This window comes from Anopheles nili, chromosome 3 (assembly GCF_943737925.1).
Source record: "Anopheles nili chromosome 3, idAnoNiliSN_F5_01, whole genome shotgun sequence".
NCBI lineage: Eukaryota > Metazoa > Arthropoda > Insecta > Diptera > Culicidae > Anopheles > Anopheles nili.
The window spans coordinates 38,928,216-38,952,120 of NC_071292.1; the positions used below are offsets into that span (position 1 = coordinate 38,928,216).

Consider the following 23,905-nt stretch of genomic DNA (forward strand, 5'->3'; position numbering starts at 1 on the left):
TGCTATTGCCAGCTCACTGTTTCCTGCCTCCGCCGCTAGTTTGACATATTTGATCTCGTCCCCCTCAGTCCCACTGCCAGACCCTCCACCATTAGCAGCAGAACCTCCGCTCCCCAGCTTTATCGGTCCCGGTTCCATCTGGATACCGTGTTTTGAGAGCATGTGGCGCACCAAATGATATTTGCGCCGAAACTTGGAATCGCAGTGTTCGCAGCTGAACCGTGGAGGTATTCCGATGCACTCATCTCGCATGTGCCGCTGCAAATGCCTTTTGCGAAGGTAACTTTTGTCACAGACCGAGCAACGGAACCGCTGCATAGTTATGTCCAGAAAGTTGCTGTACAGTAGGTTGGACATTTTGTATTCTAAATTTTCCCAACAAACACGATTTATGCACGATTGTTTTAATTGCAACAACGTTCATGATGATGATGATGATGACGATGATCATGTTGAGAATGACGACGACAATGGCAACAACGGCAATGATGACGGTGGTGATAATTGATGATGGGTGGTGATGATGATGAACATGTACGCAAAATTATCAATTCACGTACACAAATATAACAACAAAAAATGTTCATCAAATGAAAATGATTGCGTACAAAACCGGAATAGGATAGGCACCGAACAGAGAAGGAGAAAGAAGAAAAAAGAACGAAATGATACCATCGATATTGAAGAAAATGGCGAAAATGATAAAGGTTTACGAAACCGATGTTGGATTGTATTTCTCTTTGACTACACGCGCTCTCTACCTAATTAACTACTATGGCGCTTGCTGCTTTAGAACTATCTCTCATATGGGTACTGTATTGACTCTAATGACTGCTAAATCATTCCGGTATAATTCAAAGCCATAGGCATGTGATTCCTTACGACAAACACAAACTAATAACAGTAATAACAGTAGTAAAGTTTAAAAAAAATCAATGAAACAAAAATCAAATTAAGCTAATCTAAAACATATAAACTAACAAATCAATACAAGTAAAATGAAATACAAAACTAAGCTACACACTGTTTTCGCCTAGGTCTGATATCATGAGCACAGTACCTAACCATGAACTGTATCTCCTCACTCTTTACATTCATTTCGGAGCGGGAAGTCTAGACACACACAAGAATTTTGTACACCGTGCAATGAAGGTAAACTATCTACTCTAGTTCATGTATAACTATAGACTTATACTATTGACGAAACAGAAAATTATGCTCTAACAATCGTTTTTCGCTTCCCCCCTCAACAATTACTGAAATTGACACGATCTACAATACCGGTGTCCTACGAACATATTTGAATATTTGACAACCAAAAGAAGACAACGAACAGAAAGCCCCAGTATAACGAACGTAAGAGAACGAAATAACGGACACAATGACAAAGGAACGTCGCTCGCGTTACAGTGCCGAAAACAGAGTATTATAATTTTTAAACTCTGTTTCATTGACTTTTTTTTATTAATTTTTTTTTCTTTCTCTCATTCATAAATCAATCAGAGTTTATATACTAATGAACAGTTTTAAAACAATCCATACTAAATTTCCACTTTACTAGGCTGAAGAAACTGAATAGCACCGGAGAACATACAATTGTAACAATAATTTAAAAAACAACATAAACTTATGAACCTGCACAAGTATTCCTCAAGAAAGACAGCTACACATTCTTTTTGTGAATGCCGTGCTTTTGCTTGAGGTGCAGTTTCAAATCATAGCGCCAAGAGCACGAAAAAGAACAGTATTCGCAACGGAAGCGCTTGCTGTTGGCAGCATTAGCATCATCATTCACACCGATACTAGAGTGCAGCATCAATCCGGACGCAACCGTTATTCTCCCGCTACTACAAATGCGACCAGAGGCTCGTTGTTCACGCGCACGATGCATTCCAGTCACATTGGTCCTTGTGGACATGGACGCTCGTTCCGATTGTTCATCAGCCTTGGACGTACAAGAAGAAGGGGTGGAAGACAAAACACCTAAACTAATCCCTCTTATAACCCCTTGGTGTTTTTGCTGGGATCCAATGCTCGGACGAAGTTCTAAAGGATCAAGAACTCGGCTGACTGTACTGGCACCAACAGTAGGGGAAGAAAGCACAGAAGAACACATACAACTGTGCTGCTGATTCTGTGGCAAGGAAGCCTGATCGTTGCTCTCATGAGGCAATGAATTCGATGTATCACGACAAAAGCATTTTACGGAACTAAAACGCCCAAGTTCTCCTGCAGCGGATGCGGTAACACTCATACTGGAGCAACCATCATCAGCAAGCACCGAAGACGAGGAAGCGATCATTAGCGATGTTCGCGAATGCTGTTGCTGCTGCTGATGGTGCTGCTGTTGCGATAAAGATGACGTCGGGGAAGTGGATAACGACGATAACAACAGCACCTCGGGGGGAGCCATTCGAACTACGTCGTCAGATAGCATTGGAAGATGATGGTGGTTGTAGGCGGACAGCATCATGCCTGCAAGTGCACCTATCAAAGAAAAAAATCAAACTATAAAACAGGACCCACTTAAGCATATAAGCATAAGATACTTTCAATTCGTTTGGGTCTGTGTAAATACGTGTATATACACCCATCTGGGAAACCAATTATTTCTCATTGGGCGATTCAATGCAAGATATGTTACTGTCGCTATATACACAAATATATATTATGTATGCATTTATACACATATATATATAAATATATATTATATATCGCTTCCTCTCTTTCTCTTTCTCTTGATCTGCCTCTGTATATTTCTCTCAATTAGTCTCTTGCAAAACGCCATTTTAAATTTAATCTAATTGAAGGCGTTTAAAAAAGGCCGTGTGTGACGATGAAAAGGGATTCCAAATTCTAACAGCAACACAGACACCCACGCTTCTACGTCCACCAGAAAGAATTAAAACAAATAAAATAAATATACCAAACACAAGTGAGAGAACAGCGAGTGCAAATAATGAGAAAGAAGAAAATTCACCATTTAGTTAGCAGATAATAACATATCAATTAAAGTTAAATGAAAAACGAGCAATATCGAGTCTTCTTAAGACATAAAAGAGGACACATACATGGGATATCAAAATTATCTATAACATGATTCTCTTGCCAACAGTCATAAGAAAAGTGAAAATGCTTGTGAATACATAAAAAGATGCAACCATACAGAGCCAATAAGTAACACTACCACAGCATACCTTATTACATTAGCAGCATTTGAAGACAAAAAAAATGCCGCAATCTTGTCAATCTTACGGTTTTCAAAAACTATCTGTTTTTTTAACAGAAATTTGCAATTTTTTAGGTCTTTTTTATGCCTGTCTTCTTCTAAAGCAAATCGCCCGTGAACATTGGGTTTATTCCTGGAAATTTTAAACTCATTACCACCAGAATAATTCGTTAGAAAACTAAAGTAATATAAACACACTTTGCTTACTAATATTAAGATCATAATATTCCAATTTTGCATAACTTTTTTTATTGAATATTCAACAAATACAGTTTTCTTTTTGCCCTTCTTAGAATAGCAAACAAAACGAAGCTTATTGAACTTCTCGTTTTTGGTCTTGATTTTATCGGTAAGTATGCGAAGTCCAATTGCCTCACAATATTTAAGCACTGTATCATCCCGGAATGTTGTCACTTTTACCAACCAAACTTGTTTATCCAAGTAAGTGCTGCTGTGAAAAACTAAACGTTACTGTTTTAAGCATTTAACGTGCATGGGAGGATAGCCACTGCCGATATACGACGATGTAACAACGTCCTTAGGAACTAGCGGAGGATTTAACACTAAAGCTGTCGTCTTCGAAGGAAACATCATCAACCTCTCTTTTTTTATCGTCCACAGCTACAGCAGCAGCTACCGCAGCAGCACAGTGCAATCTTGTGTTCGATATGTGTGCCTTCAGAATATCCCTTCGCGAGAACCGCTTGCCGCATTTGAAGCAACCAAATTGCTTGGCCACACCACACTCATATTTCATGTGACGCTCAAGCGTATAGGACAGTGCGTATGCTCGTGGACATCGGGGACATTTGAACCCGGATGATGGCAAGGCCGAATGTGATGACGTAGCTACAGAAACGGCACCAACTGTCGCATAGCTATTGCAATCTCCAACAACTCCGTCACTATTATTATTTCCGGCACAGATGGATTCCTCGCTATTACAACATGCTGCACCAACCGAAGACGATGAAAACGATTTTACTGATGATAAAGAAGATGCTGGAACGTTGGTTTGCGATGCTGCAGCAACGGCAGCCGCGGCACGTAACGTAGCGGTTAGCAGACGTTGAGTACTAGTACGCGGACAAATGTTGCTTAGGCCACATACAGGTGACATGATACAGGAAGACGACGCTATCATTGCTGTTGAGGTTGGTTTCGATGAGTTGGATGTTATGCACAACGCTGAAAGTAGATTTCCATCGACACGAAATATTTCAAATTGATCGTCGGCGTGGAAAAAGAGAAGAGCGAGTTATGGGATAATAGACCGCGCTAATGGTTTGTGAAGTCGAACGTACGACAACTAACATTGTTACTCAAGGTGAACGCAGTCAAATCACACTCAAAGTTAAGGATTCAAGTACACCCCATATAGTCCCAACCATACGAAGGCAAGAATTGCTTAAGATACTGAAGGTAAAATAAAAAAGGAACCTCCGACATATGTCGGATCTTATTTTGACAAACCTCCACACAATTTAACAATTTTTACATCGAAAAGTCGAGAGTTAACGATATGATTAAACAACGACTTACATTTCCACAATTTACTCCCTCAATAAAAAATATACAGTAACAATTAAATACGACTGCTTCAAAATGGCGTCGAAAAATGTTTTCTATAACTTGTAGAATCTACGACAAGCTCAAAACACAAAGAAAAATAAATATAACTAATAACAACTGTGAATGAAGAACTCCATTTATTTCCTCCCTCACGCCAGTTGAACCTATTTTAACAGATATGATAGGCAAAGAAACAAGGAACAGTGAAATGGACAGTAGAATGTAGATAATAGATCGGAAATTCTATCAGATTTTTAGGGATAAACTCAAGCAAAGCAACTAACAAGAAGCTTGCACAAAAGCATACATTCTTCAACAAAGCACACAACCATGGCGTACAAGTTGAACACTTTTAAGCATTAAAGAAGAAACTAATGAAAAAAGAAAAGTTCAACAAGTCGAACAAGTACAATCCGACATTGCCGCGCGCGTACGTTTTTCTCGATGATCATGAATTAACGAGATCCGAAGGTGATTTCAAATGAGCGAGTTTTACTTAAATTCGAAAACGACAAAATGGCGCTATGAGGATCAAAACAAAATGTTATGGACATTTATTGCAAAGCCACTGCCAAAATAATGCATGATGAATAAAACAAGGCGTGGAAAACAATGTCCAGCGCGTTTTGCAACATATATCAAGGATCTCTATAAAACCTCTGATCTTAGGGCTAACAAATTTCAAAAATTCCAATTGAAAAATTATCAATTCCAAGATTAGTTTTCATACAATCTTTTTTAACCAAAAGTAAAATAATAATTAGAAAATATATTACTGATGAAATGACACAGAACGACAATTAAAACCTCAAAACAAATCTTCTACAATGTGATATTGCTTTGATATATCCACTGAATACACAGACAACAAATTTAGTATTTTTCTAAAAATTGTTATGATTAGTTTATTGTTGCACTAGAGGATCCTTGAACATGACTTCAGTTCTATTTGTTAATCTACTAGTAATTCTGCCAACGAACGAATCTTTTAAAACAATAGCTTTGCTCTGGACACACCGTACCGATTGATTCTTCAAAACATTACGAACATTATTACTTTTTGTCTGAACACAAAATCATTAAAACGATAATTTGTATTCAATGGAACTGATGTAGGGTTAATTTAACCCTGTATTTAATTAAGAAATCTTTATGAACGATAACTCAATTACGTACAATCTAAAAAATGGTACGTACATGTTCGTTTGTGAAAAAATACGTCTTACAATCAATCAAGATCACAAGGCATAGTATATACAACACAACCGATAGATGGCACAACCACGACGACTGCTGGAGGCATATCATTTCGGTTTCAATGTTACAATGCTTTAAAATGTACCATATCTCTACAACGCTGCTCACGAACGGACAGCATAAAATATATGAATAGCTGACCTTAATGCACACCATTCCTCTTCTCTAATAATAATAATATAATATTCAGCAAGCATACACCTTCTACCACTTCTCGAAGCAATAACTGATTTTACAATAATGAGTAATAAATTTTGGCTTCCTTCGCGCCGTGCAATAACCACGCCGCAGGATCAGATCAGTAGAGGATGGTGACACCAATTCCAGGCAATGGATACAACCACATACATTTGCCAGGCTTCTTCTCCATTGGACTCTAAATCTGACACACCCATCGTAATACTTTCAAATTAAAAAAAAACATGTAAGGAAGGTGGTGTAGGCCGGCGCTTGTTTATTATTAGAGTTGAATAAATGCTATGGTCGCGCGCGCTCCTTACTAGGTCGGGTCACCGTCATTAGGCATACCAACCCTAGTTTTCGCTTGCTGGCAGATGGAAAATTTGCATACTGATGGCATCAATTGCGACACAATTTACGACCTAAGTATATATAAATTTTAAACATAAAAATCTGTCCAATTACCATTTGCTTCGTTCAACACATCGGCAATGAAAAACACAACAACATTGCAGCAAATCGAATACGTGACATAAGACTATATTCCATCACTTGGTAAAACTCTGCCAAGCGTCGTTGAAGTAGCTACATTAAACACGTTTTCCTGAACTCCAATTCATAGAGCACGCAAAATGACGCCCATGCTCATAAATTTACCTTAATTATTTTACCTCCCTTCAAGTAACTCTGATACGTATATTTAAATTCTCCAGCACACATCCACCATAGCGAAACATGACAAAGATCATGCTTTAGCGAAAAGGTTTTGTCTCTGAAATGACTAACCAGTGTTTTAAAAATTCATAACGACACACAATATAAATTACATGCCGAATGAAAGATTTATTGCCATGGGCGAAAGGTCAAATTTTGATGCATCATTTGCATGTAACTTTATTTAACACAACTATTTTATGCTCTAGATAACATCTGTTGCAATAGATCCAAATAAAATTCCTTCAATGTCATCTAGGTTGGATGATCTTCTGTTTAGCTTTCTGATTTTCACACAAAAAAATAAAATAATCTTTTCCTTACTCTCAATAAATAACTCAATCAATAATCAGTAAATAGCTGTTGATGGTCGAAGCCATTCTAACCGTGTGCAGGAGAATTTCTTGTCTATTAAACTAATATCTTTGATGTTCTATTATACTTACACATTTCGTCTCTTTTTGCAGGCAAAATTAATCCGTACGTCGTCAACATCGACTTGATCTTCTTTCCAACAAAACAAAGCGAATTTTACACATCAACGCCGAGTTTGTCATGGGTGGATATAAACTTCAGGCAATCATTCTAGGCAGTCAATACAAAAACATTCTCTCTGCCACACATTCAACGAATACAATCATTCACATCTTACAAAGAAGGTTTTGGATTCGAAAAAAGTCTTTGCTCCGCGCTTCAATGCTTTAAATAAATATTTTTTTCATTTCGATTTAAGATTTAAAATTGAACGAAATCTAGAACTATTGATTCAATTTTTTTTAATTTCAATTTTTTTTAAATTTACTTTACAATTCCAATATTAATTTCAATAACTTTTTTAAGAAGTAAAAAGCTAGCAAAAATTAAACTATCTTTAAGGAAGCATAAAACAGACGTTGCTTTCGAAGAAACTGGTAACCTTCTTTGGAAAACGTTAGAAGCGCAAAAATACACGCACTCATATTCACGCTATCACACACCAAAAACATATCGATTCAAAATGATTCAAAATAATTCAAACATATGGTTTTCGTTATCCTTAAACGAAACAAGCTTCAAATTATCGTATGCTTATTCGTGCCTGATTTCCGACAATACCTTTCTCGGAATTAGCCAAAAGATAGTATATTTTTCAATAGAAAATAATACAAAAAAAGGAAACTATAACCATATGTAGGAGTACAAAGAGTAAGGAAGAATGATGATTTAAATGAAGTGAGATACTTATTTTTAATATGAACATTGTTCCCAGGCAATGATACTTTTGCCTTGAGAAGCATACTTACCGACCAACATACCTGCCAAGCCTGCTTTTTCTTAATCCAGTTATATCGAAGAATTCTGCTCGTGCACTCAACAATGACATAAATGGTTCATGTTTATCAAATATATGCTGAATAGAAAGCGGTGTCCGATCGCATTAAAGAGCATTGTTTTGAATAGAGAATTATTATTTAGAATCCAAATTTAGAAACTGTTTAGAGAATTGATTAACTCATTCGTATTCTTTCATCTCATAACTCTTGCAATTTGTTTTCTACGTCAACCAACTTCGACATTGTACGTCAGAGAGGCCACAATTCTACGAGCATTGACATTAGGCTCGTTTCGAAGTGTAAAATCAATACAAAACAAATTACATGGATCAACATTTTTACGCCACTTTTGCATATTAATGACCAATTTAAATTAAACAGCATTAAAATGTATGTAGATTTCAAGCAATTGGAGAATTGGAGACACACACGACGACTTCGGTGACCACTTCATTGAAATGCATAAGCGTGAATATTTCTAATGTGAATGTGGATTGAATTTAACATATCAGGTTACTCATTATGCAAGTCACAATACGTAAACTATGCCAATAATGCCAATACAATGCTTAAACGACTCATCCACTGCTTTCAATTCAGATTTATCTTACCATACTTATTTTTTTAATGAAAAACCATGTACCATTTACATTTACCTCACTGCAAACCAACGAATGTTTTGATTTGCAGCTACAAAAGATCAAACTTTGTTGTTGCTGATGCTGCAAATGACAATGATGATGATGACGATGGAATTGCGGGAAGGCTATGGCTGTTGTTGTTGTTGATGATGCATCCAATGTTGAGTGCGTTGCAGTTGAATGACCTCAACAAGATATATTCCTCGTCCACTCGAGTTTGCAGGATATTAACACACATCACAAGAGGAAGATCACTAACACCACCACACAAACCACTTGATGAGCACTTTACCAATATTTCACTGCAATGACACACGCTTATAACTCACATTGAACATAAACTTGAACACGGATGTATACTATTTGAGACAGCAACACTTTTCATATATACCACCGAACTGCACTTGCAACACACATTGACAGAATATTTAAATTGAAACGCAAAGCGAGCAAATAAAATTTGATATCATTAGCACAATGCATATTCTCAATCAATTTGATGATGAGAATAAGAGAGCGAGTAAGATAGAGCATGAAAAAGGAAAAAATAGAGAACAGGAAGAGAATCACAAGAGAACAGTAGAATCGGGGAGGGGAGTAGGGAAGAGGATTGAAGAAAAACCAAAAGCGATAAAATTATTTGCATGCTTTCACGACGCCCGAACCGAACGCGGTTTTGACAGAACAGGCGCGCACATAATCAACGTTCGCGAAATTGGATGAACGACGACAGTCGAAAAATGAAAAACATTTTGTAACAAAACAAACCCGAAAATGCGAAACTAAAAACGCGTCACCCGGTTCGGAAATGGAAACGGTTTCCTATCTTCTAGCAAGAGGATTGGCAACCGAACGAAGCTAAACATGATATTTTGACAGATTTGACAGCACACGTTCGCACATATGAAGTAAGACCATATTTTAACTATTTACTACAGTAACCAGCAGAGAAGAGAACGACGACGACGATGCGAAGATCTTAGAGTGAATCAAGCGAAATAATCCCAACCCCTATCGTATATAACTAATATCGTACCAACCCCTCATACATAATAGAGAGCAGAACTCGGGAAAAAATAGATCCCAGTTGTTTTACTCGTTGCAAAACATATGAAAATCATCCGTGCGAAACGCGCAACTCCTTTTCTTTGGGGAAAATCAACAGTTGGAATAACAGCGAAATTTCTCGATAGAGGTGTCAAACTACTAGGCATGCGAAATAAGTACTAATAGATTATTAATTTGGGCAAAGGTGTGCCACAATTCAGTAATCTGATTAATCATATTAAATGTAACATTTGCTTCGTTTACTTTAGGCAAACATGTATGAACATCGAAAAGAAACTGCAAATATTTGTTTCTTGTAAGCAAAGTGATCAAGTCAAGGTCATAATAACGAAAACCACTGATGAAAAGGAGCAGTTATCCGCACCAAATGAAAATATGGACAAATTATTGAAATAGGCGGCTCATTTGCAAACAAGAAATATACAAATGTTCTTTGAGACATAAACAAAAATCATTCCCTAAGATACGAAAAACTATGTTAAAGCAAAATATACAAGGAAAGTGTGAAAAGAAAAAAGGCGATAGTGTTAAGACAAAGTATCACAGAAGATATCAGATATTCCAAAAGAAAATAGTAATGAAGATAGAACAGTAATAACATATTGGTCAAACAATATTTTCGAAAAAAAAATACTACCCAGCTGTGCTATGAGACGAACACAAATATACATTTGTAAATTAAAAATATAATGGATGCAAAACAAAAGCATGACCATGCAGTCAAAGCCATACTAAACGCAACGGAAATCTAAAATCTATTTCGCTTTTGCTATTATTTGCTTTTCAGAGCAGGAATATAACCAATTATTTGAAACAAAATTTAGTTAAAATAAATATAAACCTTTGGATCGAAATGTACTTGTTGGTTGGTTTACATATGATTTTTTATGTTAACGTAAATGGAGCTCAATGAAGTTTTAGAAAACGAAGCGCAGCTAGTATTCTTTTCCATTTATCTCATCCAAGTTATTTGAGAATTAAAGAAATTAGAAAAACAATCTTATTAACAGAAACGGTATGCGACATTTAGTAAAGTATGTTTACCCGATTCGCGAGGGTAACCTCAGACACTTATATTCCTACATTACAAAAATGCAACTTCATAAGAAAGAATTATCCTGCAACCCTACTGTTGACTACTGTTGGCTAGCAGCGAACTATCGTTCGAGTATAAGGATGAGTTTCAATTGAAACTTTCCACCGCACTAAACAAGTAGAATAGCTATCGTGTGTTAATTTTGAAAAATATAGAAAAGAAAACATAAACCCGACTTTCTTCTCAACTTTTAAAATCAATTGTAAATTCACAATGGCAACGTAGGATTGTAAAAGCAATAATATAGATCAATGAATGGCGTATGCATGATGTGAAATTGAGATTAACGCACGCGCGCGCATAAAAACATAAACGCAAAATTAAATCATGGCGACAAACTTCGTGAAAAGAAATACTCGTTTAAGGATAATAAATAAGAAAGATAAAAAATACATAGCAGATCTGTTCAAAACTGAAGAATAAATATGCACGAATAAAAGAACGAAGAAGAGAAATACGGAAGGGATATTTTAAATCGATTGTCATTGTTCCTTAACAAAAATACATGCCGCACTCAACATGACACTGAATTAACGGGTTGCTGACCGAGTACATTTGATGTCCCGCTACCAACAAAATTGATTGCGCACAACATTTATTACACATTTGCAATATTATAACGAGCATTTCCAACCACCAAAACCCTCACATCGTCAAGGGTTTGCTTACTAACGTACCCTTTATTATTACTAATTTCGCCTGCGAATGCTCACCCGCACACGAACCACTAGCAAAATACATGTTTATGTTTTTGTGTCAACAGTAACAAAAATAATAAAAAAAAAGCGATAGATAGAAAGATATAGAAACAATATTTCTTAGCTAACATAAGCGGATTCAAGGAACCATCAACCGGGGACTTAGGCTGGAGCAGTTATGAGAAATATATTGAAAGCTTATAACATACGGACAATGAAATAATGGACTGAATGACGAAGGATATCAATAGTGTGCAAGATAGATTACTCGTGAAGACGAAAACGGAAAGAAAGGCGTGAGGGTGGAGATTATTGACCTTTACAAAACATAATTATTCTTATTACAAACTGAATAATGCATAGTAAAATATCAATACTACAATAAATATTAAAACTAAAGGAAAATAATAAAAAACAACATTATACTCTGCATAACTGTATTGGCAAACACAAGAAAAATAAAAGTAATACAACACTACACAATCACCAACTAGCAATTAAATAAATTTACGAGAAAAAAACAAATCAAACAAAATGGACACAACACGAAAAATATATTAGAATTTACAAGTCTATTACATGTCTGTTATTGAATTGACAAAAATCTACAAACAATGCAATTGGCATATCGGACAAGAAGCATCAAGTAGGAGCAAGAGAAAAACATCATATATGGCCGATCGTGTGTATTGTGTATTGATTTAATTAAATATGACTTGGTTGAATATTTTTCAAAACAATTGCAAATTCCTCATTTACAGCAACATATTCTACAAAAAATTGCGATAATTGCGTAAATTCGTATGCAGCAAAAGCGTGTTTATGAAAATTGAACTACTACGGTAAGTGTTTCGACCAAAAAACCGGTTTGATTTACCCCAATCCATCAGGAAATGAATGATGATGAGCTCATATTTATCATCGTATTGTCCATGACAATCGAGCCCTACGCAGACCGCGAACTGGTTAACGCCTGAGTGAAGCGCCATACTTTTTATTGATGCACCACTCCTACGTTCCTTCTGGTCAGGAACATTCCACAGTGGTTGAAGCGACAAGTGGTGGGCCGATTGAGAAGATGCATACAAATAACCTTACCACAAGATGCACTCATACAGTTGAACTAAAAAAGAGCGCATTCCGTCTTCGCCCAAAGTGGAACGGAAAAGTCCACAAAAGGAAACTCACCTCCGCTGCATGGTAACAAAAAATGCAGCTGTAAAGGTACAAGCCAGGGGGTGTTATACTGCAAATATAGCATCGAAATGATCCAACACGAAACACGTACCGACCGAAATGGAGTTGGAAAACTACGACCGACCGCATCGAACGGGGTAACACTGCAGAAGGACACATCGCAGTTACTTTCCCTTCTTTTCTTTCCTTGCCGTTCTTGCTGCCTCTAGCATACACAACGCACCCAACACCTTCCAAAGAGAATCCACCAGAACGACCTCTAGTGCGCAATGACAATAAACAGTGCAATGATTCCAATGAGTGTTGCAATTGTTAAGGTGCACGCATTAAGTCAGTACACTGAAACGCAAACGTATGAAAACCTCTAAACCGCGAGCCACCACCGTATTTGCTACATTCTCAGCAAAGAACATTGCCCTGTGCCACGAACAAACCGCAACTATCGCGCGGGTATTGTTGATTCCTAAAGTAAGAAGATGAGGTGACGATGGTCATCATCCAATGGACGCGTATGGATTTACGATACGAACAATGCCGCAGGAAGATACATCCGACGGTAGGACGGTGGATGTAGGTTGTGGGCATTCGCACATAAGAAAAACAGGAAAGGAATAACAATCGGTGGATGGACCCTGTGTAAATGTCACTCTCTGTAACAAGCACACAGCGGAAAACGACGAAGACGCGGCGAAAACGCTGAGGACGAACCAACAAGCGCCTTTCGCCCACGCGTCGCACAAATCGCGTAGTCATAAATACGATGGACAAAGAGAAGGCGACGACGACAACGACCATGGCATGGCGGCGTGGCACAAAAAAAACATGGCACATGCTGTTTCTGAGCTCAGACGTCCCAAAAATGACGGTCAAAGCGGACAGGCAAGGCGCGCGCGCGAATGTTTCGCATTGCATTTGCTGCTGCAATAATGCAACGTGCTGTATATTTTATGGGCGCGTGAGCGCTAATACCTGGCAATGTGTGCGTGTGTGATGACTTTAACTTAACTTTTGCGAAGGTTATTAACACCAATCATTTGTCTCGCCCCTCCTCACCGTTTGGCTTGACCAAGACACGAAATGGTCTTGACGCATTAAGTTTGTCCTTCTTTCTTCCAACACGGTCGGTTCTCCATCTCCACAATCCTACCACCACCAACCGGTAAAATCCCTTCATTTTCTTATTCCACATATTTTGGTCAAGGTGCACCTCTCGAAATCAGTGCAAGCGGTAGTGATGAAGATATCACAACGCACAGCATGGCAATTCCTCAACTATATATTGCTCTGCAGTATATTTGTTGAGGAAATATACTTTATTTAGAACTCACGTACATACACAGACTTTAAAGCAACTACCCAAGTAGCAAAAGTCGGAATTCAGACATCGAATGGTACAATTCAGACGAGATGTCCGATATATGGTTGTTCGACGAGTGTTGAACAACCATATATCGGACATCTCGTCGGAATTATAACAATTCCGACTCTTGCTACTTAGGTATATACTGTATTCAAATGAAATATCCGTGTTCTATGCCCCACAACTCGCACCGCAGCACCGCAAAAGTAAAGAATATTCCGTAACACGATAAACCAACAAATTCAGACACAACTGTCGCCACGTGCAATGCATGTATTTCTCTTGCTTGCTACTTGGATGATTGTTTTTGTGAATATTAACAAACAAACGGTAAAGCTAAATTTTTAAAGAACAAGATTTCGGTATTTATTGTTATGGAGGATTAATTTTAAGCAGTTGGTTTGCCAACGAAAGCGAATGAGTTATGATAAACCATAGTCATATATATCTAGCATTTCTAAGTTAATTTAATTTACGAGTCTAAGGAAATACTTTGGAATTTTAATTGCTCTTTTGTCTATTTTGCTTGTGTTGTATTGTGATTATACTTTTTAGTTTAATAAATACGAAAATGTTTAATTTTGCAAGTAATAATAATACAAAAACCAAACAAACAAACTATGAGAGATAGAGAAAGAGATAACAACAAATTTACATTGTTTTCTTGTTTTTCGTTTGGAAAGACATACGATCAATAAAACACTATCCGTGATCCCATAACAATCCAAGAAAAACCGATAAGAAACTGAGAACGAGATGAACTAATTATTTTACCCGCCTACTTTTGAACACATATACTCAACTGGTGTTTCCATAATGAAATTAATTAGATGCATGAAACTTTTTTTTTCATAATTATTCGAAAATACAAACTGCAAATAGTTCATATATCGTTGAAAATCATAAATACATCGAAGAAAATCTCGAAGAACATAAAACAATCAAAATAGGACACTTTGCGCTCTCTTACGCGATGTCTTGCATTTCATTACGCATTTAAAAGCTTAAGTTAATAATATGCTCCATTCGGGCGTATACCACAAACTAACTTGCTTCTCCGAACGCGCACGCGAAGGACGCGTACAAATCCGCAGGAAGCGCAACTTAATGTTTATCGATTCTTCTAGCACGCACGCCTCATTACCATCTTTATTACTTTCTGCTCTAACCGTGCAGTATTTTTATTTTGTTTCTGCATCTCGTTCTCAATTGCACAATCGGAGAAGGGAAAGGGAAATCAAACTGCCGCGATTCAAAGCATCCTTCCGGACGACCCAGACGGAGGAAGAAAATCGGATAGCTGCGCGTTTTATGTATCGTAAATCTTGGCCAATTTGAAGAAACGGAAAAAGCTCGCTTACCTTGTGCGTCTCGATGTTGTCCACCGACGGCGTCTTGAGCGGCAATAAACGCTTCGTTCTGCTCACGTTCCATCGGCCATTGTGCATACCCTGTGAGGTTGCCAAGTTCATATTTTACGATTGTACACGTTCCAATTACCCATTACGCGCAGTGATTAAGATCCGACCGCAGATAACGTAGTATGTAGCGATGCATGGTGCACACAGTTTAAAAGAAATTAATGAATACGAAAATGCATTAGTTTTCAGTCAAACGGGGACTCGCGTTATAAATTAAGCCGAATGTTTCAATCGAATTGAAAATCATTGTCACCATTCGTGCGATGGTACGATTCACCCTACCTTGACTAGATACATCGCCACCGTGGCTCGGTCCGGGTTGGTCCAGTTCGTCCATTAGATCTTCATCGTCCATAGTCAAATCCTCAACATTTTCATCCTGTACGTCTTCATATTCGCTTTTCGGTTCGATCATGAGTTCACCAACGGACGAAGTGGAAGTTTTGCCTCGTCTACCGCCATCCCGCAGGTGATGATGACGTGAACCCGATTTCACCGATGAAGCACCGTCACCATCATGTTCGTTATCCGTAAGCTCATTTCCGTCGTCGTGTTCAGTGCCGGTGGCCACACTGCCTGGTCCACACCGTTCATCATCGTCGGAGGACTGGGCAGCGGCTGCTGCAGCTGCGACCGCTGCTGCCTGTTGCTTCTGCAGCTTCAGCGTTTCGGCGGCAGCCTGTTGAACGGTTTCAGTCTTTTTGAGTGCAGCGGCAGCGGCCACAGCGGCGACCGAGAGCACATTGGCGCTGCTGTTAACGCCTGCAGCGGCCGTGGATGACGAGGACAAAGCTGATGCGGCAGCGTTGGCGGTGACACCTGAAGCGCCACCCACAACAGCGGCACTCGTGTTCGCACCCGTGGCGGTGTGGATTGAATGTGATGAGGAGTTAGAATGCTGGTCATGATTATCTGGTAATAAGATAAAATAAAACGAATGAAAATATTGGCTAAGCACAAAATTTAAAGGCTATTTAGGCTTGCAATTAAGTTAGACGGTTAATGGTAACCAGAAAAGGAATTGATACCCCAAATTCGATGTAATCGATAACAAAAAGGAAAAGAAATCAACAATAAGCCATTTTCAATGCATCAACTTAGTTTCAGCTCAATTGATACCGCAAAAAAATCATGTATGACAATATTCGTGTTTTGCATTAAATCTCGACAGTGATACACGAATAACTTCGAATTTTGACATAATTTTTTAAAATCAATGATTGAATTCAATGATTGATACCCGTACACTCCCTGAATCTCGCAATCGCATTGGTTATATCCGTTTTGGTAGATAAAGCTGATTATAGTGCATTTTCCGCCTATTTTAGAGCTCATATCAATGTTATTTCAACAAAGTAACAATGAGAGGAAAAAAAGTACGTGATAACAACCACACTCGCTTCTTGGCAGTTATTTAGCACACCAACGAAGGAGCCAACAGATTGGTAATCGATCAGTAACTGAACGTCAAAAGACGGCATAGATAAGATAGAGAAAAATTGTGCTTATAGAAGAGGGGAGAAATATTTTTCTAGCAAGCCATGTTAAAATTTAATTGTATGTTCATGAGATTTTGTTTCTTACCGATTAGTAGATTATTTGTATCTACGCTTCGTCTACGGACTTTTTTACGCTTCCGCGCAGTGGGACTAGTTGAACCTTCCCGCGAACCGGACACATCCGACTCAAGTAATTCCGACTTCAAAGGCCTTTTATTTTCAATCGTCAGACCTGATGCCTAGTGAAACAGAAAAGAAATGAAATATTGAGATCAGCTGCTATTTTTACGAGACTGGCCACTGAAGCGCTGAGTTGACTACGTGAGCCTCACTACTTACCTTGCTTGCAGGTACGGGAGGCTGTAGCGATTTTGTGGCGGAAGCATCACTTAGCTTTTGCTGCTGCTGTTGATGAACGCCTCCTCCCGCGGCTGCAGCTGCGGCAGCAGCCGAAGACGAAGAATTACTGCGATTATCGGAAAGTCCCTTGATTTGCAGTGATTCAGCCGCCTTCAGTAGGGCAGCAAGCTGGTCCTGGGAGATGTTTACTTCGCCACGATACATGTAGTCCATCATGGCGCGCAGTTCTTGAAATTTCACATCTTTGAGTATAAAGATCGGATGTTTGTCGTATTGTTGGGAGAGTAAGGTCTGCAAAAGAGGATTATAAAAGCAAGCCATTATAATTCATGCCCATTCAAGCACCACAATTGCACTCTGCATGAAGTAGAGCGTTTGGGATCATGGCCAATATGGCAGCAGGAGAACTTACCGCAAAGTAGGGGCTGCATGCCGAAAGAACAACTTTGTGTGCTTTCAAGAATTTCCCTTCAGCCGCCAATGTACAATCCACCAGGGTGCCATTCTCCAACAGTGTGTCGAACACCGAAATAAGTGTACTCTGGTGATTGTTCCATCGAAGACAGAACTGCTGATCATCGTCCATGGTGTGAGCCTGATTCCACCCGTGGACTGAGTTTGTGTACTACGTTATGTGCTTATTTTGCTTTTCTTGCTTATTTCTGTCGATTCTGAAGGAGAAAAAAGATAACGTTACGATTAGTCAAAGGTCGTTAAAAAAATGATAACAGAACAAAGTAACGAAAAGAAAATGATGCTCCATATTGCCCTCAAATGACCATCTTTCTACAGCCTTACATGCGCTTTGAAAGTCCGTTACGTATCCCTACTAGTGAAATCAATTTACATTGATATATTTTTAGCGCACAAAAAACAAGAAAAAACGTTTATCCAGTCCTTAACTCGACTAGCCCTCACCACAAAGCGCAAGTGACGGAAGAAAAGATGCGCAGTCCAAGCTATCAAAGAACTGAAAAAAATATCGAGGCTAATGATCTCATGCGAGGATCGCAAAAAGCTCACTCTAAATTTTAATAAGGAAAGCGACGACATACCCAAGAGCTCCGCTGTGTTTCAAACATTTTCTCGACCCTTGCTGCGGTCAGGCAGAAAAGGAGAATGTGACACACATGAGTGGAACCGACCACCGTCCTCCTCCTCCTCACGAGACCATTTTGACCACACACTCCCCACCAGTGTATATATGTGTTCACACACCACTCACTTCAACAAAGGAAGATGTGCAGACGCGCGCTTCATCGCTTATTTTTCCCCTGGCACACAATTGGAAAAACAACGTCCGAATTGACAGCCACACACAAACCCGCCACATATCTCGGCCCCCTGTCGTGTGGTGTATCGTTAATGTGTGCGTATCACATCTCGCTCCTTTAACAAAAATGATACACAAAAGCGGAGTGAGAGCGAATTGCTAACAGGGCATTACACATAGCGAAGTGTCGTATTTGGATGTTTAGCGTCAACATAATTATGCTCGCACCAGCAAAATGTCTTCACATATTAGAAAAAAATTGATCGCACACAATCCAATCGCAATCGATCGTCGCGGCGTGGAGTAATTTTCTCATTCGCTCTCGCGCGTTTTGGCTCTCTCTGGTTCGCGTTTTAACACCACGCTTTTCGCGGTGTATGCGTGAAATGAAAGCTTAAAAATATTTACGTGTGACCCACATAAAGGTATTTGATCCACGGTGACGATGCCCGACGAAGAAGAAACAACCCCAGCCAGCCATCGTTCATCATGAACGCGCGCGTTCCGCAGTTACGGGCTGTGGATGATTCGAGCAATTCACAATAAACCCCACCGAATGCGCATAATTAGACAACAGTGATCAAATTCATTCACTTATAGACCGGAAAAAACATCCCCCTTACATTAGAAGATCCATCGATGGAGAATTACATTTGAGTTGCGCGATAGGGCATACGGAGATAGCAAACGTACGATTCTCCCCGTCTCTTGCTACTGAAGAAGCATGAAACGACATGCGCAAAGCGATCACGTGGTGGGCGAGCCACAAATTCCTTTCATCGGAAACAGGAAGTATAAAATTTTGCTTGCTTGTTATTTGCTCGCGAAATGAAGGAAGCACAAATAATCTTTAAGACGATATAAATTCAAGCAAAAAAAAGGTTAACAACGGTGACCCCCATCTTCAATAACATATTTTTCTACATATTTTCAAATATATTTTTAAGAAGAGTTAAAACGAGTTAAGCGCCTCTTAGTCACATTTAAATTCTTAATCGTCCGGATCTTTCGAAATCAAAATACCCTCACGGATTAAATCCAACTTGGGTGACTAATAAAAACTCCAGTTAAGTTTGATGGGAAAACCCAAAGCTCTCTTAGCTGTTGCACCACCGGACATAAATACTTTTCTCTTTTCTGTTCTCAGAAAACTTACGCTTACGATCATTGTATTGACTTGTGGATTTTCGCACACAAGTAGAACAAAACGCGCATACGGATCGATGCTGAAAATGCTGATTCAATAACATAGTGGTAGGTATCAATGATCAAAACTAAAAGCAAACGAAACATATCAGAACTTATATTTTGTCTGCAAAAACACAAATAGAGGAATGCAAAATAAAGGGAAAATATTCCTCCATCTCGCATTCACGCTCTCGCTCTCTCTTCTTGTTGGTAATTCTTATGCACCGGCTTTACCGTGCACTGACAAAAGTCGCCAGAAAGAACGAAAAAATCCAAAGCACAGCAGATCCGACACGCAAAAGAATCACCAGGGGGAAAACCCAAGAGAAGAGAAAATGGCGACCCACTTTCTAGAAAAAGGGAAACAGTCATCCGCAGGAGGCTGCTCTGCCGTTCGCCCATCGATGTCGTACCGTTCCTTAGTTTGTCTTTTCCACAGGCGATCAGGCGTGCACACACAGGCGCGCATCACCACACGACTACACTACCAACTCAACCGAGGCGCGGCAGTCAGCATGCGAAGGCACACATCATGCTTTTTCTATAGAGTAAGGCTCAACAGGAATAGCGTAGAGGTAAATGAAGTGTGTGCGTGGAAAAGGAACATGAAAACGAAATCGCCTGAAATGGGTTCTCGAGTGAAAGCGATTTTCCTTCCAGGTCACACCGGTCAGTGGATTTAAGTGAATACATGATATCTGTTAAGGAAATTGCACAGGAAATTGCCTGAATATCCCGACGATCGTAGGAAGATACAAAGCGCAAGCGGCAAATTCATTCATACGACTAATTTCGTCGTCTTTGATAAAACATGCTAGGCTCTTTCCAGGAAACGTCAAGAAAAATGTAAAAATAAAATCTTCCAGCTTGATCGCGCTAATCTACAGCCTTCTTTCCCCATACACAAATCCTATCAAATCACACAGCTATGATTGAGACGTACTTTGGAGAAAGGTTTTATAAAATTCTTGAGCGGTTCCGACAGCCGTAGAGGATCGAGTCTCGCTTATTCAATTTTCACCCTACCATATTTATGCCAAGAAGCAGTACGGGCTCTGTGGAGCGATCGACTTAAAAAAAATTTCTTAGTCATAGGACCACCCATACACAAACGTACGACCAGAATGAGCCGAGATACGCAAACATGAGCCGAAAGGATAGAAAATATGAATATCGCCACCGTCTGTCGATGGCGACACCCGCCTGTCAGCTTGGGAACACGAGCACAAACCAGAGAGCCACACCAGGAAGAAAACACGTCTTGTTCTCTCTCTCTCTCTCTCTCTCTCTCTCTCTCTTTCTCTCTTTCTCTCTGACTCACCACCCCGGCGGCACTGATCATCGCGTTCCCTCTTCTGGGCAAAAATGCCACAGCCAACACACGTATTGGGAGGAAAAAAATCTCATGGGGAAAAGCACGCACCGACGGCTCGGAGGTCGGTTTATATTTTCCCCTTATAGAAGGTGCCTTTTCCCGACCCAAAGTGCAGCAGTACTAACGCCATCAGGCATTATACACGCTTCAACCCTCACAGCTTGTGTTCTGTCTCGTTTTCTCGTTCGATACACGAGCTCTAGTACCTCAAACGGGCAATGTATGTATCAAATGAAAGAACAGAACGGGACGTATATGGACGCGTTTGCAAAAGCGAGAGAGCCAACAGAAAAGTGCCTCAGTCGGACAACGCTTGCCGTCGCAGGCTTCTCTCAGGCGGTCTTTTTCCTTTCCACAGGCTAGCTGGCGTTCGAAAAGTACGTAGGCAGAGTCCACACTACCACCACCAGCAACAACAGCTTACGACGCTAGGGCTTAACAGAGTGGGAGACGGCGACGATGACGACCGACACATTTGTGTTCTCGGTCGTTCTCTGACACGCTTTGCCCGCGGCGGTGACGATCGTGCGACCGCGTTCAACACCGCACACATCTAACCACCAGCCAAGTTCAACATCTACGTGAGCCACACACTCGAAATGTTCTCCCTGCGGCCCTATTTTTTCAAACCTGGGCGAGCGCGGATTTCGTGCTCGTGCGTACCAAACGGCCATAGCAATCACATACCACCAACACCACACAACAAAAAAAGGAACACATGCACACTCTGGCGTCTGATCCCAGCAGCCCGCGCAGCGCACGATATGGAGGATTGAACGTCCGGCCAACGCGCTAAATACTTCTCGTGAACATGGGGGATGGATTTAGTATTGCTCGCTTGGTTTCCCTTCTGCAGCCATATTTACTTTTAGTTCTGCCAACCCCCTTTTCGACGAGGTTTCATGTATGCCCAAATGCGACAATCGACTCACTCACATACACGCACAGAACTCTACCTACAAGGTTCGCGCGCAGAACGCGCGGTCGTGTGTTCGTTTTCGTTGGTCTTGTTGAGAGTTCATAGAAACGAGGGACACACTTTTAAGAAAATTCGAGGACACTAAATACAACATAGCAAGTATGCTGAATCCAACACACCAATAATTGATTTATTATCTGGAGCTTCATGGACCCCGGTTTTCTCAAGTATTTGTACCATCCTCCAGAGGACACTCGAAGCAATTAATGCGTTCTTAATTTGAGCCCTCCTTTACATCCACATTATAAGCCCAACAAAATTGGGCTTTTCATTCTAAACTATTCACATTGAACTGACAGTTCACTGTCATCGGCCGCAGTGAAAAGTTACGACTGTCATATAGGATGCCCCAACAATATCTACCGACAACCATGGCTTGCTTCAATGCACGTATCGAAACCAAACCAAACTCAACAGAACAAAACGTACCCATAGCTTCACAACACACGCACACACTCATACACGTCGAGGACACTACCCTTGTCATCGATGCGAGGACAACTTTATCCCACATATAAACAGAAGAACGATAATTAACTTCCTATACTCCCAGAATTCATCATCGAAAATCCGTATTCGGAATGTGTACCATATTAACACCAAACCAGACCGAAATCTTTACCTCACACGGTTAATATCGCATACGATCGCTTGGCCGTTGCGTGCGCTTCCATCAAACGAATGTACTCCAACAATCTTTTGGCACTAAGCTAACTCTCTTGCTCGTACTCTACAAAAACACACACATACACACACAATCTCCTCGTCGTTCTGTTTTGCGCTCGCGCTGCTACCTACGGTTGTGTTGTGTTTTTTCTTTTCTTTTTTTCTATATATGGGCGCCTCACTTCACACGCCGCCTTGGAGGCCACGACCACGAGCCAAGCGACACGTTCTCAACGACGCGTAGATGGCAACTGAAAGCCTGTCGCGAGATCAGCGTCGAACACTCTCCCTAACAGCTTGAAATCGAAGGCTTTCCCTCTCACTCACGCGCGCCTAAACGCACGTACTCTCACACTCTGTGTTTAAGCCTCTCTCGACCGACTGGGATGGCGGAAAACGTGAGAGCAAAAAGCGAGAGAACCAGACACAAGGCCGGAGCGAGAAAGAGCTTCGGGGTACACCACTACGCGGTATACAACACAGCCACTAAACCCTAGCCTGCTCTCGCTCTTTTATAGGGTGCTTCTCTCTTTTGTATCCTCTGAGCCCACACACCATCATTCGCCCTGGTCACACCAAAAACACCGGACGATGACGGCAATGATGGTGATGATGACGATAAAGCGACGGTAGTCGCCAAACAGGAGGAAAATCGACAAACGCTGCGGCGATCCCACACGAAAAGTCATCCGTCGCCCGCCAGCGTTTGTGCGAAGTACGTACGAGTGTTTGTGTATATTGCACCCACACACCACACGCAAGCAACCCGGTACTAGAGCTCCCCTGGTGCTGGATACGCGACCATAGGCCGTGTGTAAT

At 40.1% G+C, this 23,905-nt stretch overlaps 1 protein-coding gene across 1 annotated transcript in view; it reads right to left on the reverse strand.

The window, feature by feature from the left end:
• The window catches only part of LOC128723330 (longitudinals lacking protein-like), a 35,070-nt gene extending 11,458 nt beyond the window's left edge, over nucleotides 1-23,612 (reverse strand). Inside the window, exons 1-6 of the mRNA XM_053817057.1 lie at nucleotides 23,043-23,612; nucleotides 18,018-18,276; nucleotides 17,585-17,896; nucleotides 17,331-17,484; nucleotides 16,029-16,658; nucleotides 15,687-15,776 (exon numbers count right to left, since the gene is read on the reverse strand). Coding sequence (XP_053673032.1) covers nucleotides 15,687-15,776; nucleotides 16,029-16,658; nucleotides 17,331-17,484; nucleotides 17,585-17,896; nucleotides 18,018-18,191 — 1,360 coding nt within the window. The 5' untranslated portion in view covers nucleotides 18,192-18,276; nucleotides 23,043-23,612. The remainder of the gene's footprint in view (nucleotides 1-15,686; nucleotides 15,777-16,028; nucleotides 16,659-17,330; nucleotides 17,485-17,584; nucleotides 17,897-18,017; nucleotides 18,277-23,042) is intronic.
• Between the last annotated feature and the right edge of the window lie 293 nt (nucleotides 23,613-23,905).